This window comes from Athene cunicularia (genome assembly GCF_003259725.1).
Source record: "Athene cunicularia isolate RWA chromosome 23 unlocalized genomic scaffold, athCun1 chr23_part2, whole genome shotgun sequence".
Classification (NCBI taxonomy): domain Eukaryota; kingdom Metazoa; phylum Chordata; class Aves; order Strigiformes; family Strigidae; genus Athene; species Athene cunicularia.
In genome coordinates, this window is record NW_020799131.1 from 999,139 (window position 1) to 1,017,447 (window position 18,309).

An 18,309-nucleotide genomic window follows, 5' to 3' on the forward strand; every position below is an offset into this window, starting at 1 on the left:
TGTTCGTGCTGCGGCTCGGCGGCACGCGGGTGCTTTTGTGCTGGGGACCTGTTTTGGTGTGTTGCTGGTCCCCAGAGTCCCAACTGTTGAGTTTCAAGTTACTGGGTGAGTCCACGGGAGGAAAACGCCCTTGTGTCAGCAAGATGGCCAAGTGGCATCTCAAAGCTCTCCTCAGAAAGCTATCAACGGCGTCTCCGCTGATGCCGCTTTTGGTCTAGTTGGCTTGTGTGTGTGTGTGTGTGTGTGTTTGCTGCTGCGGTGGGGCTGGTGGGCTGCGTATGCAAATCCCTGCCTGCCTCCAGGTCCAGCCTGGGCTGCCGAAACCACCTGCAGTTCAACACACTGGCTCTTGCTATTGGCCGAGGGGGAGAATTCCCACAGCTGTGAAAATCCATCGCTCCGCAGCTCCCCGAGAGCTGTGGCAGGAGGGCGGGTCCAGATGCCTTGAAGGTGGATCCAAGAGTTTATTTTAAATGTTCCTCTCTGCATAGATGCGTGTGATGCCGCGGGGTGAAACGCGCCTGGTTGTACCCGTGCTGATGCTGTGGAGACTTGGTTTCTCTCTCGTGTTTTCATGATAATGGGGGCAAAGGAAAGAGCCTGCAGCTTCCACTGGTCCCATCCCCGGGTCCCTCCCTGCTGTGGGGTCACTGGAGAGTTGAGCAATGTGGGAAGATGAGCAGGAGGAGACCTCTTGGCTGAGTCCTGCTCAGGCTCGGGGCTAGAAGTGGGAAGCTGTTCCCACCCAACGGCTGTCTGCTGTGGGCTAAGCCTCCAGAAGAAACCAGAAGTGTAAGGCGGCTGAGTTAAGCTGGGAGATCAGATGGAACATGAAAACTTGTTGTGACAGGGCTTATAAGATCTTTCTTATCTGTGATCACCGAGACCCGCGAGAGGCAGGATAACATGGGGGGAGCTCCCGTCCCCCTGCTCTCTCCCTGTGCACTGCTGAGATCGTGGGCTTCTCTGCTAGGTCTTAGTGTCTGGATAATGCAGGATCTTGAGAGAACAAAGCTACCAGCATGGAAACAAAGCCACTTCCTAATCTAGAGAAAAGCCGAGCGTGAGAGCGGGAAGGGGAAGGGTGCTCGGTGCAGGTAGGCAACCACATCCGCGGGTGCTTGGCAGGGCCACCCTCCCCGAGAAGGTGCTGGGAGGGTGGGAGTGGGCTGGGGTGCAGAGCAGAGGTAGGGCCTGAAACTTAGTTCCTGTTGTTTTTAAAACCTGCTTTGATTAGGTGGGTTCCAGACCGAGTGTCTGAATAGTTTTAGAAAACAAAGCGTAACTTTTTTCCCCCCCCAACTCTGCAAGGAGAAAAACTAAACAGTAGTTCCAGCTTTCTGGCAGCCTCTGATGGCCACATCTGCCCTAGGGTCGGGGAGCAACCGAGTTTAATGCCCTTTGGAACATAACTGCTGGCCTTCAGGCCCAAATAGCAACCAGACCACGTCTAACACTAGGTAACATGGTTCTGCAGTGCTAGGAAGCCTGGACTTGCCCTTAGAGGACGTACAGCTTCAAGGGATTTCTGGCCAGAATAAGATTTGTGTCTGTAATGGGGGGAAGTTGAGCCCAACCTGCCCTGTGGGCGCTGCCCGTGGTCAGCTGGGAGAGGAGCTGGAACAGGGCAAGCCCAGAGGAAACCTAAGTCCAGATATACTGGTCAGGTGTGATCAAGAGGAGTAGAGGGAAAGGCACAGCTGGGTGACTGGTAGTATAACATCTTTTTGTATTTAGGATGCAAACAGAAAGCAGCTCAAGGTGTTTCTGTTGAGCTGAACTCTGGGCTTTATGCACCAGGGGTAGGGACAAGGTTTGCTGGGGGAAGGAGGTGTTTCAGCATCACCTCAGGGTCTGTGGCTGCTCTTGTGTGCTGGCCTGGCTTCATTGGTGAGTTTATTGTAGATACTGCTGATCAAATCTCTTTTTCGTCTTTTTTTTTTTTTTTAATAAAAGAATGTGTTTTAAACAAAACATGTGCCAGAGACCTTGGCTTCCCCTCAATCTTCTTGAAGGCTTGAGTCTGTTAAAGCATCATCTGTATGTGCTGAAGATGCACTAAGACTTATGTTGCAGAGTTGCTCAGATTGCTGAGCAGATGGGCTCCAACATGTCTGATTTTTGCCAGCCCTGGCCGTGTTTTGACAACAGTGCCGTATTTTTGTGTTGTGGGATTTTTAGCGGCATAAACACTCCTGTTTTTGCTACCAGTGCCTTAAAAAGGAAGGTGCTTTTCAAGCACTCTTCTGAAATGCAGTTCAAAGCAACGCAACACCTGCGGCGTGAGGAGCGGAGCCCTTGGGGAGAGCCCAGGATCTTTAACAAGGCTGCCTGGTGTGAGCCTACCGATGGCTTATTTATTCCAGATGTTGAAGGCAGGAGATACCTGTGACAAGCACCAACTTTTATGGTTCTCTTAGATGTGGTCCCTGTGAGTCTGTAGCTACAATCCTTGTTCCTTAATCCGATGAGGCTTGCCTTCCCTTGCTCAGGAGTATATTCCCAGTCAGCCGTGTCCCCTCTTTTTCAGGGCGAGGGTGTTGTGAAGGAAATCAACATCACACACCATGTGAAGGAAGGCTCGGAGAAGGCTGATCCTTCGCAGTTTGAACTCCTGAAGGTGCTGGGACAGGGCTCTTTTGGCAAGGTGAGTTCACTTCTTCCTACGTGTCGTGCCAGATAAATGATTTTGATGACAAAAGGCACTGTCCCCAACAAAACCACTTTCCTGACTCCCACCAGATCATGAGAATCTGATGAGCCCACTCAGCAAATGGTTGTTTCTCACCCAGAAGGCAGCTGTAGCGATGCCTTCCCATGGGGGCCAGCCTGTGTGTCCAAAGCTCCCCATCGTTTTTCAGATGATCAGAAGGAAAGGAGTAGTATCCCGCTCATGAGTGCTGGTGTCACGCAGGGCTGAAGGACCTCCTGCAGCTCTAGCTGGCTACCAAGCTGTCAGCTGAATTGAGTTCTTGGAGGACTCGGGCATGTTCCTCTCTTCTCAGAAATGGTGCTGTGTGCCAGGGACTGGTTTGGCCCCTGTTTACGGTCCAGTTTCCCTTCTGTGAAGGGGGAAGGAAGTAGCCTGTAAGTCTTATCTATTTCAATGTGTAAATAATCCAGGTCTCTTACAGACCATCTGCTCACACATTAAATCAACTTCGTGTCAATCAGTTACCAGCACTAACAGTGGGGGCTTGTACAGGACCGTGTGCTGTTGCCTGGGCAAATGCAGCAGTGGCTTATGCGAAAGAATAGTGGTGTCTTTTTGAAGCTGCCTAAAACCAGGTAAAATGGGACATCAGGGAAGGGAAGGAGGTAAAAACCCAAAGAGGATGCAGAACCTGAATAATAATGAGGAGTTGATCTGGCTGTCAAACCAGCAAGTCACCAGGAGGCTTCACATGGTACATTGAAGCATCAGTGCAGGAGCAAAAGGTGTGGAAGACTGGAGAGGGGGAAAGTGCAGTATAAAAGCACAAGTGCTGTAATGGCTGGAGATCAGGGGTAAGAGGGGTCTACACACTTCAGCCCTTCCCTGAAAATCTCACATGGAGAGTCTGAGGGACATCTTAGCAGTCGTGTGGCCAGCTCCTTCTTAGGGTCACTGTGAGGTCTGCCCCCCCCTCCCCGGGAGGCATCCAGCTCCTACTGCTGATGTCTAGCGCTTGGCAAATGTGGTGTTCTTCTGCCACAGGTTTTCTTGGTGAGGAAGATAACACCACCAGACAGCAACCACCTCTATGCCATGAAAGTGCTCAAGAAGGCGACACTGAAAGGTAGGAGGCTTTTACTGCGATGCTCTTATCCTCCATGTCTTGAAGAGCGCTGGGGAAATGTCACAGCAGCCACTGCTGGCCCCAGGGTGAAAGCGGAGAATCTTTATCTCAGCCAAACGGCCTCCTTTTCTCTCCATCTCTGTAAGACCCTTGTTGCAGTGATGGAGGTGGGAAAAGATCTGGCTCAAGCTGCCTGGTACTAAAGGGCTCAAGGCTGACCGCGGGGTGCTGTGTGCTCTTTTTCTGACTGAGCTGTTCCTCTCTCTTCCCACAGTGCGTGATCGAGTAAGGACAAAGATAGAAAGGGACATCCTGGCTGACGTAAACCATCCCTTTGTGGTGAAACTCCACTATGGTGAGTGTGGAGCTAATTGGGACACTGGGAGTGGGGTGCAGGCTTGAACAGACACTGACTGCTTTTAAGTGCAATAAAGAGGCTACTACAGGCACGTGGATGAGCACGGGGCATCCAGAAAGAGGCTGCTTGGAGGGTGCTGACAGACCCTCATGGTCCCTAACAGGCTTCTGGAGATACCTGAAATGGAGAAAAGGTCTGGATCAGTCTGTGTGCCAGGGTGTGCTGCTCTGGAGCCTTCACGGTCCCCTTAATACAGCTCCTCTCCTGGAAGGGTTTTTGGTGCCATGCCCTCTCTAGCTATTGAATGGGGAGCAGAACACAGACTGGGAGAAGAGGTTTAAAGAGCAAATCCTTGAGATTAAAGTGTTAAATCAGGAGAAACTGAGAAAGCAGAGTTAAATAGTCAGGGCCGAGTTTGGCAGGATTAATGCTCTGACTCTGAGGAAGGTGAGTGACCAGCACCTCTCAGGAAAACAGTTGGGCGTCACTGGCTGAAAGGGAACCAACCCCCCCTAAAATGAGGGGTTTCTGCAGTGCCAGAGTGCTGCTGGTGAGCCCCCATTTCAACATCACGGCCAGACTAGCTCATTTACCTCAAATAATTAGCCCTACCTGTGTTTAGCCTAGTAACCATGCGGGGCTTCTGCACAACTGAAGCTGTTGGGATTTAAGTGACTGATGTAACACCATGGAGCCTTCCTTCAGTGGAGGGGTCTGATTCCTGCTCTGGCTTGTGTTTCAGCATTCCAGACAGAAGGGAAGCTGTATCTGATCTTGGATTTCCTCAGAGGAGGTGACCTTTTCACTCGGCTTTCCAAAGAGGTGGGTATGCTCTGGCATCTTGGTGGGTTGCTGAGGCTCGCGGTTCCTCTGTGCTTAATTGCGTGGAGAAGCGACTGACCCTTGCGAAGTCTCTGAGAGGGAAACAACCTCCAACCTGCTGTTGGCCCAGAGCCGGCAACAGGAGAGGATGTCTCAGGAATCCTGTCCTCTGGCAAAAAAGCAGCGGCACAGGAGGCAGGTCTCACCTCCGCAGCAGCTTCTGCTGAGCATCACGTTAAGAACAAAAGCAGGCGAGAGCCGTGTTCTGCTGCAGGGTTGGCTGGTTGTGTCACCTCACTGGGACAGGGCGAGGGCAGAGAATGGGAGAAGCTGTGCCAGGTGAAAACAACCGGGAACATAACCTGGTTAATGTTAGCAAAGAGTTTTTTATAAACCTGTCTGCTGCTTAGCAACCTGGTTGGGTTTTTTGGTGTTGCTGCTTAATTGGTACATTAGGATGGTGGGCAAAGCCCGGGGAACTCAGGTATGGAAGGGTAGGAGGGAGCAACACGGCTGTGAAAGGTCTTGTGTGGGTGCAGCGGCGCTGGTCCCACCGCCAGCGCTGTAACCCCAGCACCCGTCCGCTTCCTCTCCCTTCCTGCAGGTCATGTTCACCGAGGAGGACGTGAAGTTCTACCTAGCAGAGCTGGCCCTGGGGCTCGACCACTTGCACAGCCTGGGAATCATATACAGGGATCTCAAACCGGAGAAGTACGTGCGGCACGGGCTGGGGCAGGGAACCGAGCCCTGCACTGGCAGCCTCCTGCCAAGGCAGAGCTGAGCGGTGCCCCCGGGCCAGCCAGATGGAAGGTGGCAGTGCCAGTCGACAAGGCTCCTGCTCCTCTGATGAGCACTTAGGGCCAGGCGTGCTGTGGAGGCAGCATGTGTGCGCCACATGTCTGAGCAGTAATCCTGGGCAGGCTCCAGGCTCCAGCTTTAAGCCGTTGAGAGCCTTCGGAGGGAAAAGGCAGCGGGCTGGGCCTCTGCAGAGAGACACAAACCAGCTGCATTGACTTGGTTATTCTTACCTGGGGGATATGGGGATCAAAAGTGGTGTAACCTCTGTGGGTCATTCCTTCAGTCTGAAGTTGAGGGTGTGGAGAGAAGGGAGCGGTGCTTTAGCCCACTCATTTCTTGGTGGTGGAACTTAAAACACTGGGGGAAGGGACAGGTGACTTTCTCTGCTGGCTTGTGGGAGCATCTCAGACCAGTCTGCTTGTTCTCACCAGCCCTTACTGCAGACAGTAACAACTTTGCTTTTTTTTTATTCACGCTGTAGCATCCTCTTGGATGAAGAAGGACACATCAAACTCACAGGTAAGGGACTGCACAAGAGCCTTATGCTCCAGCAAGGTTGGTTCTTCAAAGACAGAGCTTTTCTTAGGCCTCTCTGCTCCATGTGACTGCTCAGAGCACGTGGGTGCACACTGACAGTTTTTCTCTTATGTAGATTTTGGCTTGAGTAAGGAGGCTATAGACCACGAGAAGAAAGCCTACTCCTTCTGTGGGACAGTGGAATATATGGCACCAGAAGTTGTGAATCGCCAGGGCCACTCCCACAGTGCTGACTGGTGGTCGTACGGGGTGTTAATGGTACGTACCCAGTTAGCATGGCTGGGGACCTGGCTCAGCAGCTGCCCCAGCAGTAGCTCTGAAACAGAATCACAGAATTGTCTAGGTTGGAAAAGCCCCTGAAGCTCCTCCAGCCCAAACATGAACCTCACCCTGACCGTTCCCAACTCCCCCAGATCCCTCAGCACTGGCTCAGCCCGACCCTTCAGGGATGGGGACTCCCCCCTGCCCTGGGCAGCCCATTCCAACGCCCAACAGCCCCTTCTGCACAGAAATCCTTCCTAATATCTACTCTAAGGAATCACCCTTCCCCGATCCTGTGTGTCGAGCAGATGTGCTGGCCCGGGGATGTTCTCCGTGCCCCGCAAAGGGCCCCGCACCGGCTCTCCAGCATCCCTCCGGGAGCGCGTTTCCCGGGGAGGCAGAGCTCCCGGGGAGTGCTGGGGGGCGCAGCCTGGGGGGCGCAGCCTGGGGGTGTCCGTGTCAGCCCCAGCGCTGGGATGTCGGTGTCTGCGCAGATCTGGTGCCACCGTCTGGTGGTTGTTGAATTCGAGGGCTCCTGCTGAACCCGCTGGCTTGAACACGTTCCTGCTGCAAACCTGGCGAGCCAGGCTTCTTCTGAGAAAATGCAATGCCCGTGATCTTTTTTGGAGCTTTTTTTTGGCTTTTGATCGCTCGCAAGCTTTTCGCTGGCTTTGGCGAGCTCCCAGACGAGGGTGCAGTGGGCTGGGCGCAACCCTCAGGACTTGCTGAGACGTGACCTTCCCTTCTTCTCTCTTTCCCTTCCAGTTTGAAATGCTCACCGGCTCGCTGCCCTTCCAGGGGAAGGATCGTAAGGAGACCATGACCCTCATCCTCAAGTAAGAGGAGTTTGTCTTTCAGATACGTGCAGGAGGCCAGCTTCTGCTCTTTCTCTGAGCGTGTTGCAATTTGGGGGTTCTCGCAACTTAATGGTGTTATTTGGCAAGCGGGTTTGTATCAACAGTTCGTTTGAAGGGTGCAGTGTAAATGCCAAACAGATGATTGTACTTTCGGGGGTGGAGGTGCTGGAGTTGGCTGGTGAGTTGGCTTCTTTAAACCTGCAACTGATGGCGTAACTTCCTCTGCAGAGCAAAGCTGGGCATGCCACAGTTCCTGAGCTCCGAGGCGCAGAGCCTCCTGCGAGCCCTTTTCAAAAGGAATCCAGCCAACCGATTAGGTAAGACATTTTTTTTTTGGGTTCTGAGTACACCTGATGCTGTATCGGGGCCTCTCACATCCCCGTGGATCAGCAGCGTGTCCACACTTGCGCTCAGTTAATGGGCTCGTTTAATTACAGCCAGGCTGTGCTGTGTACGTGGTAGTAGCCTTCGCTTTGTCGGTGGTTTAACACAACACCCTCCACGGCTGCATCTTGCAGGTTCTGGGCCGGACGGGGCAGAAGAGATCAAGCGCCATCCTTTCTACTCCACCATTGACTGGAACGTGAGTATCAGAAACACAAGCACAAACTTCTTCACCCCTCAGCACCAGCAGCACAGTTCTGCTGGCTGCGGTAATAACACGGTCGTGATGCTCGACCAGCTCTGGGCGAGATCCCCATCCCTGCTTCCATCTGTTCCAATAATCCTTCCTGAAACTAAAATTCTGTTTGTTCATGTGAGTAACTGTTTCCTACCTGAGTTGCCTGTGATCTCACCTCGATTTGAATTAACTCATCTCTCAGCAGTAAGGTGCAGGTTTTAACTGGGCTTTGGCACAACAAAGATTGTCTTGCACAAAGTGGGAAGGAATCAGGGAAACACTTCTGGGAAGGAAATACCTTGTTTTGTAGAGAAGCAGCGTGATAACTCACTGGCATTTCCCAGTTTTTTCTGGCCAACTCCCTACTTAACCACATAATTTTGTTTCTTCCCTGTTTTCCCTTACTTGGTAAGGGATTTTGAAGACCAGTCATCTAATACTTTCGAGGCACCCAGCAAGCTGCTAGACTGAACCTCCAGCAGTGCTAGTAAAGCTTATTTCAATTTTTTGCTTCACAAAGCAATTAAAAAAGGGTACTTGTGCAAGTGCTGGATACAAATGTCCTCTGAGGGCATCTCCTCTGGCTGTCCCTGGGGAGATACGTGTCCGCAAGTGGGAGACAGGAGGAGGTGGAAGACCCTGGCGAGGTCAATACCCCACGCTTTTGGAGTGGGGCCAAGTTGCATATAGAGCTTTCTTTTTTATTTTTTTTTTTTTAATTTAATATATGGTAGAACTTGTAGTATTTCTTCACAAACTGACTCAAAAGCACCCCACTGGCCAAGAAGTCCTCCCTCAGGCTGCTGAGCTGTCATTAAGTACTAAGCCACAGAGCTGTTTCTAGTTTCACAAAATCTCTTCCTGGCCTCTCGTTCCTGGCAAGCCTTTGCACCCTTCCGAGCACGTGCGAGAGCATTGACCTGTCAGAGCCCTTCTGAGCTGTACTTTGTTTTGCAGAAGCTGTACCGAAGGGAAATCAAGCCACCTTTCAAGCCTGCAGTAGGCCAGCCAGATGATACCTTTTATTTTGACACGGAATTTACATCACGTACACCAAAAGGTTTGTACGAATTCACACAAAGCCAGTGTTTCCTGTGTAAAACGATGCTGTACAATTTAAGACTGGTTTGCCAGTGCCAGCAGGACAAAGTTTTGCCTCCTGCTAGTGCTGCCAGCTCCAGGTAGGGTACGTGGGGTGTTAGGGGTAAGCTCCGTGCTGTGCCTCTGGTCTCAAATCCCCTAAAGAGGAGCTGTGACTTCTGGGGAGCAAGGGGAAGGCTTCTGCTTCTGCAGGGCTACACCTCTTCAAGTTGTCTCTCAACCCCTGTTGCAGATTCCCCAGGCATCCCCCCGAGTGCGGGGGCCCATCAGCTTTTTCGAGGCTTCAGTTTCGTGGCGACCGGATTGATGGAGGACGGCAAGGTGAAACCTGCCCAGTCGCCTCTACACTCGGTGGTCCAGGTAAAAAGTGGGAGACAGAGGAAAAACCGTTCTGAAACTGCACTAACACTCCAGAGTGGGTCTGCGGGACCTCTGCTCCATCTGGAGCAGAGCTAAGGGGAAGCCTGAGGCAGCGACGTTCTGTTTTGAATTCTTGCATCCTGTTGTTCTTTCATTTCTATTGTCTGTCATGTGCAAAGGTCGTCAGGGCAAGGCAAGTCTGTTTGCTTTCCTCTCCCCAGGTGGACCCACACTAGCAGGGAGGTCTGTGTAAATGCCCGTGGGTTGATAGGTGCCACCAAAATGCACCATGCTCGATACAGAGTTTTAGCCCACTGACCTATATCTGCCTTGTTCTCTTCTCCTCCCTCTCCCCAGCCGGAGGAGAAGCTGTGGGATGTAGCAGACAGCAGTCTGTCAGCTCGCTCTGTGTTGCAGTTAACTCATCATGTTGCACAAACCCTTTCCTGAACTCTCCCAGCTCATGAACTCTCCGCTCTCCTCTTGCAGCAGCTGCATGGCAAGAATGTCCAGTTCAGCGACGGCTACGTGGTGAAGGAGGCAATTGGTGTCGGCTCCTACTCAGTGTGTAAACGCTGCATTCATAAAACAACCAACATGGAATATGCAGTCAAGGTCTGAGATTTACCATCTGACTGAACTCCCCTGTTAGATTTCTGTTCATCCCCATGATGACCAAAATCACATCCAGGAATGAAATCGCTTTCGCTGCTTGTGTAGAGCCTAAATGGACAATTTCTGTTCCGCTGTGCACGTCACTGCACAGACTTTCTTATCTAGGAATGGCAGGGAAGCAGCATTCTCCTCTCTTAGAGGGAGGACAATATCTCACCTTCCTTCCCAAAGCTTCCTGCGGCTGTGTCAGGTCTTAACAAATAAACCAGACGTGAAACTGTGGGGTTTGGGGACACAGAAATGAGGAAGCAAGTAGGGGATTTCTAGAGCTTATTGCTGAAGAGAGCAGGTGACGGGGAGCGGCTGCGGTACAGGGTCTCTGCAGGGCTCCAGACACTCAGCCCGTTTGCTTTGTCCCGGCCCCTGTCCCACCCCGTGTGGTTCATCCTTATCTGTACTCCTGCAGGTTATTGACAAGAGCAAGCGAGACCCTTCGGAGGAAATAGAAATCCTCCTGCGATACGGGCAGCATCCAAACATCATCACCTTGAAAGATGTGAGTGTGACTTGAACAACTTCTCCTGTAGTTTGGTTTAGGAAGTGCGGGCTGGTTCAGGGGGGCAGAACACAGCTCTGGCACAGGCAGCCCTGCTCCCTGTATTGCTCTGGGGTGGGGAAGCATCCCCAGACCCTCCTCTGCCTTGCTGATTTCTGTCTGCTTCTTGGTGGTACAGGTACAAAAGGGAAGCTCTGGAAGCACCTTTTGGTTAACGCCCCCCCCATATTTGCTTTGGTAGGTGTACGACGACGGGAAGTACGTGTATCTGGTGACTGAGCTGATGAGGGGAGGGGAGCTGCTGGATAAAATCCTCAGACAGAAATTTTTCTCGGAGAGGGAAGCCAGTTCAGTCCTGCACACGATCTGTAAAACGGTGGAGTATCTGCATTCCCAAGGGGTGAGTGTGGTTACGTCTCTTTTCCTGGGAAGCTGGCTGGCATTGCACAACGCTCCCTCTCCTCCAGGGAGTAACTCTGCCTGTCAGGACTGTTATTTCTTGCTCGTGTTGCCCCACAGCCAGACGTGGGGCCAGAGCAGGGGTTGAGTGTCCTGGTGCGGCTGCAGACCTTTGTCTTCCAGGGGTGTGAGAATGGCACTTTCTTTGCTCCACAGGTGGTTCACAGGGACTTGAAACCCAGCAATATTCTCTACGTGGATGAGTCAGGAAACCCTGAAAGCATTCGCATTTGTGACTTCGGCTTTGCCAAGCAGCTGAGGGCTGAGAACGGCCTCCTCATGACTCCTTGTTATACAGCAAACTTCGTGGCACCCGAGGTGAGCACCTTACTGACCCGAGACCCTTGGGTAGCTCTCATGTCCCTCCCCTGTGCTCTCACTCAGCACAGGTAGCTCTGCCCTGCTCCTAACCCCAGCCTGCTCTGGCATACTCTGTCCTGGAAGAGGTAATTACCGAAATGCCACTTGTAGTAAAGGACAAATAGGGGATCTCAGGTGCAAGCCTCCAGCTTGTACTGCCCTTATGAGGGGGGCTGCTTAAGGTATTAAGACCTTAAAGTCACTGGGATTTTCTAGGCTGCTTCCCTTCCTGATTAACTGGTAGAAGAGGTGGGATGATTTTCCACTCAGCTATTGGTGCAGAAGAAAGAAAAAGAGCGGGCGGGCCATGGAGCATGTGTGCAGTGTCACCGCACTGGGACGGGGCTTCCTTCTCGCCTGTTGTTTTGATGTGCCTGAGGAGTTCCTCTGTTCCATGCCACCAAAATCTGATTTAAATCCTGATCTTTAGTCCAAGACTTTTTCATTCAGTAGGGCCTCGGAAGCTTTGCTTACAGATTGCATGCAGGGGTCAAGCTGCTCTTCACAAGCTGAAGTGAGCTCAACGACAAGAACCGAACATGCTATTTTTTTTTTTCTTTTGCTTGTTCCACTCAGGTACTAAAACGCCAAGGCTACGACGAGGGCTGCGACATCTGGAGCCTGGGAGTTCTCCTGTACACGATGCTCGCAGGGTAAGCGCCTCACTGGAAGGCAGGAGCTGGGGCTGTGACCACCAGACATGCTCCGTGGTGGCAGCTGGATTTCTCCTCATCGGTCGCTGCTACCTGGAGGCGCTTCCAGGTTGGGTTCCAGGTCAGTAAATCAAACGCTCTCTCTTCTCTCCCCAGCTGCACTCCATTTGCAAATGGTCCCAGTGACACTCCAGAAGAGATCCTGACCCGGATAGGCAGGGGGAAGTTCTCTGTCAGTGGAGGCAATTGGGACACTATTTCTGACATGGCCAAGGTATGGTTTGAGACTGGTCTGCGTTACGTTAAAGGGTTGGGGTAAAGCCCAGCCAGTTGAGGCTAATTTAAAGCAGGTTGGGGTGGGAGGACAGAAGAGAGAGGAGAAAACCAGCAGTGTAGCTTCCACTCCATGCAAATCCACCCCGTCGCAGCTCAGTGTGTCTCTCTGCGCTTTGTTTTACCTCTGGCTGTGAATATTTGCATGGAACACCAACCTCATGCTTGACCCATGCTGGGTTTGCTGCTGTGTTCCACCTCCCAGGCCTACCAGAAACACATTTATACAAAAGGAGATTGGTGTCTGGGGACTTTAAACTTGGCCTCTAAATTTAAATCCCGATTTGGGGGTGGACAGATGGTATTTTTGCATTTGAAGTGTCTAACTTTACAATGCCCTTAGGATCTGGTATCAAAGATGCTTCATGTAGATCCCCACCAGCGCCTAACAGCCAAGCAGGTCCTGCAGCATCCCTGGATAACCCAGAAGGACAGCTTACCCCAGAGCCAGCTGAATCACCAGGACCTTCAGCTTGTAAAGGTACAAAGTCTGGGCTGGGCCTTCAGCTGGTTCCTCATGTACCTCAGGCTCCTTGGAAAGCATTAGTTCAGGAGGGGTGATGGTGGTGTGGGCGAAGCAGGAGGGAAGGTTGGGGAGGAGTGGGCCAGGGGAGGCAATACAAGACAACCTAAGGAGGTTCTTTAACAGCACGTCAGTACGGGAGGGAGATTTAAAGAAAAAAGATGCTCCCGGCTTTGTGTGTGGGTCTGGCTACTCTGGTCCCTCATCTTGTAAAGCCATGAGTCTGAAATACTTCTACACCTAAACGCCTTGTCGTGCCTTCTCTCCAAGGGGGCGATGGCTGCCACGTACTCCGCACTGAACAGCTCCAAGCCAAGCCCCCAGCTGAAGCCCATCGAATCCTCCATTCTGGCACAGAGGCGAGTGAAGAAACTTCCTTCCACCACACTGTGAAGCTGGGGTGGCCTGCACCCGCACGGCACGGTGCGGGCACTCCAGGCTCTGCACACCTACTGAAGACAGGGGACGGGAGATCAGGAGGGTGATGCCGGCACAGGAGCTCCCTTGAGGATTTGTTCTCAAAAGGCCAAGTGCCCTCCTGTTCCTGAAAGACTGGCTCCTCCTTGTGTGGACTGATCTTTGCCGAGAGAACTTCACTTGTCAAATTTTTTTTGAAGTGTAAATTGTCAATTTTTAAAGACATCCATCTGTGTATATGAGAACTAGAATGTATAACTGATGTCAAGTGGCACTAAAAAGCAGCTCTGATTCACCCTTCCCTGTGTAGGGCCAGGTATTTGTTGTAGCTACATCATTTCCTGGAACTGATCCTCTCCAACGCCATTGCAGCTGGAAGACTGCGTAGCCTTTGGGGTTTAGGCTTTGGGGTTTTTCCTCCCTCGAACCTTTGGATGCCCTTCCCAAAGCCAACCCTGCAGACTCCCAGCCAGCAGCACTCGTGTTTGTAGAGGACTTCTTCACTCCACTTCTTGTGCGTGTGTGTTCAGAGTGTAAGGTTGTTTTTTTCAGACTCCTTTTCTTCCTCTCTCCTGCTCTCCCGCAGCCCAACCAGCAGTTCTCTGAACAGAATAAACCACGGGTTTCCCAAACGCTCCCTTAGATGCTCAGCTGTCCAGAATACCTGCTAGGTTTGGCTCATTCCTTCCCTCTGCCCTCCTCTCTTCATCTTCTCCCCATTGCTCCCTGGAGAGTTTGTCACCCATGCTGGTGGGATGACAAAGGAACCTTCTCCCCAGCAAAGCTGAGGCTTTGGGCTGGCTCCGGCTGCTGCTTTTACCACTTTTGGTTTTCCTTTCCTTCAGCAAGAATCTAAGAAACAAACTATCCTTTTTTTTTTTTTTTTTTTTTTTTTTTAATTTAACTTTGTTCTACAGCTGGTAACTCAGGGTTTCTTTCTGAATTGTACAATAAACGTGTCATTCAGCTGACGTTATTTTACTGACTGACTTTTAGCTGCAGAATAAGCGACCCTGCTTATTTCCCCACGTCATACGGGGATAACGTTTCTTGCCTGCCTTTTGGGAGATCTGCAGAGCTTTTTCATCTGGCCCTTTGATGGGAAAACCAGCAGTACTGTCCTAGGGCTGCATATTATGCCACCTTCTCTCAGGTGCAATACCTCACTTTGCAGGGGGCAGTAATTAGAAGCAGTTATGGAATAAGGCAGTAATTAATCATCAGGAAAGGTGGCAGGATGCGGGCTGCGGAAGGGAACGTCTTACTCTCAGGACATTTTAGTGCTAATAGAAACCAACACTTGGAGGCAAACTGTGCTAGAAATAAATTCCCGACCCATTCTGACTTGCAGGGAATTGCTGAAGCTCCTTGGTTTGGTGGTGGATGTTTCTCGGGAGGAGCAGGAGAGCTACGGGGACTGGAAACGTTCATGTGCTCAAGGATGCAACTGAAGCCACCAAAGGTTTTCATGTGAATTTCTCCTATTTTTGGCTGATCGTATAACGAGAGGGAAAACTTTCTTTTTCAGTTTTCCCTTTTGCTTAGTCCCAGTTGACTCTAAAGTGGAGAATTCCATAAAAAAAAAATTCTCTGAGATGTACAGCTCTCTTCTCCTCTACCCTCATCCAGGCAGGTCCTGTTTTAATCCCTGGAGCAGCCAGTGAGAAGCTGAAATATGATTTTCTTCTATATTTATTCCAAGCACTACCCTAGTGTCGAGTGCTGCTGAGAGGAGGAGGCCAGTGCTGGCGCACACTGGATCTTCTCACTGGGTTTCCCACCGACCCCCAGCAGAGCTGGATTGACTGTTTTGCTGATAGCTGGGAAGGGGGACACTCCACCACGAAAAGAGCCTTCCTTAAAAATACTGGCTGTCTCCTCCAGCACAATGTCTGCGTTGGCGCCAGTGAACCTACCTGATGTTTCCTACAACTGTGCAGTAACTCTCGTGCCAGTGAAAAAGTGTGCAAAGTACCTGAAACAAATCCAGTAATGATAAAGAGCTTCTCTCTGGAGCTGGGGTCGGTCCCTTTGGGTGCTGTTGGGATTGTAGCAGACACCTCGACACTTTCTCAGAACGTTTCCGATGTTGTGGTTCAAGGGTGGGGTGTGAAACAGTGGACGGGGTTGGATGTGTTGGTGGTGTCACCACTCACTGTGAACCTCTCAGCAGTATGGACCGTCAGGATGGGTCTTAGACCAAACGTTCGCCCTGCTTGGATGGTTGCTGGCTTGCTTGTATGAAACTGTAAATATTTTCAAGTATCAGTCAGGAAAAACATTACAACCTGTGCTTAATCCTCCCTGTAACGGTGCTGGTGTGAGGCCAACTGGTGACAACTCAAAGAGGGGTAGGACAAGCTGGTGCAGAGCTCTGTGGGCACCGGGAGAGCAGCCCACAGCTGCTGCAGGCGCTGCCTGGCTGTGAGACCATGCCCAGAGCATCAACCCCCGACACCCGGAGCGACAAACCCTCCTCCTCACTGGGGTCTGCAGTCAGAGAACTTCCGTGCAGCTGCAGCTTCTGGGACCTCCATCACTTTGGAGAACAGTGAACAAGAAGGGCTACACCTTGCTTTCTGGGGTGCTTTTAACCAAGTTGTTTTGAGTGATCTTTCCATAAATAAAAATAATGATTAATTTTTAGTTCCAAATCAACCAAGTGCTGTTACTTTTTTTTAATTCTAGGGCTCAATAAAAATGGACTTGTCGATCTTTCTGTGTATGAGAACTGTAGGTGTTTGTTTGGGTGGGTCCCCTCGTTCCCCTTCTGGTTTTGTCCTGACAGTGTTAAACCTTTGCCAAAAATCCGGTTGGGACCAACTGTTGTCCTCTTAACTGAAATTGCATTATTTCAGGTGAAAGTTGGGGCTGTGGCAGGCTGGGTCTCTAATGCCTGTTGGGGGGAGCCACTCTGTGTCTTAGAGAAGACCAAATGATCTGCTCTCACAAGAGTTTATGTCATTCAGCTTTAACTTGGGATGTACATCTTACTTTTGTCTTGATTTGAAAAGGGACAAAAATGTATTGTAACTTTCATACATAAGGAAATCTTTACAAGAACCGCTTGTGTTATTTCAGGTGTTTAACAGTCGACTTGACCTGTGAGATTTTGTCCTGTACGTCTACACAAAACCTCAAGGGAGTAGAAATCCCGGAATCCAGCCTTGAATAGCTGAGTCTACCTGGAATTAACCTGTGTGGAAATAGTGTGTTAATCCATAGACAAGGAGCCTGAAAATTATATAATACAGCTTCTGAATAAGAAAGGCTAAACTTTCCTATTTTGGGGCGTAAATCAGCAATTTTTCTGTTGTAAAGAGGTTGACCCAGCTGAGAGGCTGTTTTCCTTCTTCCCACTGTGTCAAGCAGCCTTGCCTTCCTCTTAATGATGTGGTACTGACCTCTGTCAAATTAACCGGAGCATAAATAAATGTATTTTGACCTGATAAATATTCCCATCGGGATTATTTAGGCTGTCTTTAAAACTGAAGGCTGGTAACTTTTTCAGCAATTTTTTTTTTTTTTGGTTAAACTTTGCCGAGCAACCAATCTGCTTTCTAACTTTCCATCCAGCAAATGCAAATACGCTCCTCAAGTCCCCACCTTCAAGTTAGTTCACGTCATTCTTTTTCCTGCATTTTTTGCCATTTGTGGACGGTGAATTGTACAGCTGGTGGCCTCCTGAGTGCCACCACCCCCTCGTGGTAGCCACTGCTGCCTTCCCAAGAACATGGGAGGCTTCGGAAACACTCAGTGACTACAAGTGTGTTCAACAGTATGTGGGGCGGATGCTGTGCTTTCATGTAATATTCAACAATTTAATCCCTCTTTTAATGCAAAGAAAACATTTAAAATATTTCAAGGTCTTCTTTTGCAAATACGTAGGGGGCTCTGAATAAAACCTTCATTCATGCTATGAAAGCTGGAGGTCCGCTGCCACTCCATTTTCTTGCCTCTGGTTATTAAAACATCAAGCTGTCTTACTACTTAAGCTCAGCTAACTTGCTGCCTTCCTCCTTTTGTGTTACACTGGAACACCTGCCATTAATACTAATTCTACTCTGGAGAGAAACTCCCTTTCAGATATGCTTGTCTGAAAATAAATTGACATGTAAAAGGTCTCTTTTGTCAAGAAGTGCATGTAAAGTGCTGGGGTAAGAAGCTGATCGCTTACAAAAGGAGCGACTGACTTTTTAAATGATGTGTGTGGAGGGGTTTATAAATGTTAAATATGGAGGGTGATGCTGTAAATGGGCTGATGTGATACGACTAGAGCAGGATTGCATAGCTGCATCCTCTGTTTAGTACTAGACTTAAGGCTTTGGGTGATTTTTGTCTAAACCTGCAGTGCTAAAACTACTGCGTTGTCTCGGGGTGAATGGCTGCGCTCCATAGGGACCCATCTGGAGAAAACTCATTTTTTTAAGAAAAAAGTGCTGTTATTAAGAATAGCTCCTCGGTTTTTAACACAAAACCTAAGGGCATCAGTGGCGAGGCCTTCGATTGAGATGTGTAATGAATTTCCCCGGCTCTGCTGTTTTTTCCCAGGAAAAAAAGTTTGTATCACTTTCAATTAAGGAGCAGTAAAAGAATCCTTGGTTAGAGTATTTCTTCTGTCATACAGGCAGCAGTGTGAGACAGCAAAAGGGAAATATTTTTATTTTTAATAGAAAGAATTCTTTTCTTTGAGTTTCTTATACCCTGTGGAGCCTATGGCTCTCTCCTAAGAAAAAGTTCTTAAGCAGGATCCTTGGGCCAGGCTTTGGAGTGGAATTACACTGCTTCAAAATCTGCTTCTCTACTGAAAAGATGGGGTCCAGTGACTGGGGATGAAGATTTTGTGGCGTGGATCTGGCTTTCAGATGCAGCTTTTCGGGTTTCTGGGTCTTCTAGCA

At 50.2% G+C, this 18,309-nt stretch overlaps 1 protein-coding gene across 2 annotated transcripts in view; it reads left to right on the forward strand.

Moving 5' to 3' along the window:
- The window catches only part of RPS6KA1 (ribosomal protein S6 kinase A1), a 52,382-nt gene extending 35,522 nt beyond the window's left edge, over positions 1-16,860 (forward strand). For both annotated transcript variants that reach the window (XM_026863521.1, XM_026863520.1), the window contains 20 exons: positions 2,531-2,647; positions 3,698-3,779; positions 4,054-4,134; positions 4,880-4,959; positions 5,564-5,670; positions 6,239-6,276; positions 6,410-6,552; positions 7,321-7,391; positions 7,641-7,729; positions 7,931-7,995; positions 8,992-9,094; positions 9,368-9,495; positions 9,985-10,110; positions 10,577-10,666; positions 10,908-11,066; positions 11,282-11,443; positions 12,062-12,138; positions 12,295-12,412; positions 12,815-12,952; positions 13,265-16,860. In XM_026863521.1, the coding sequence (XP_026719322.1) occupies positions 2,531-2,647; positions 3,698-3,779; positions 4,054-4,134; positions 4,880-4,959; positions 5,564-5,670; positions 6,239-6,276; positions 6,410-6,552; positions 7,321-7,391; positions 7,641-7,729; positions 7,931-7,995; positions 8,992-9,094; positions 9,368-9,495; positions 9,985-10,110; positions 10,577-10,666; positions 10,908-11,066; positions 11,282-11,443; positions 12,062-12,138; positions 12,295-12,412; positions 12,815-12,952; positions 13,265-13,387 (2,097 nt within the window). In that variant the 3' untranslated portion in view covers positions 13,388-16,860. The remainder of the gene's footprint in view (positions 1-2,530; positions 2,648-3,697; positions 3,780-4,053; positions 4,135-4,879; positions 4,960-5,563; positions 5,671-6,238; positions 6,277-6,409; positions 6,553-7,320; positions 7,392-7,640; positions 7,730-7,930; positions 7,996-8,991; positions 9,095-9,367; positions 9,496-9,984; positions 10,111-10,576; positions 10,667-10,907; positions 11,067-11,281; positions 11,444-12,061; positions 12,139-12,294; positions 12,413-12,814; positions 12,953-13,264) is intronic.
- The last annotated feature ends 1,449 nt before the right edge of the window (positions 16,861-18,309 follow it).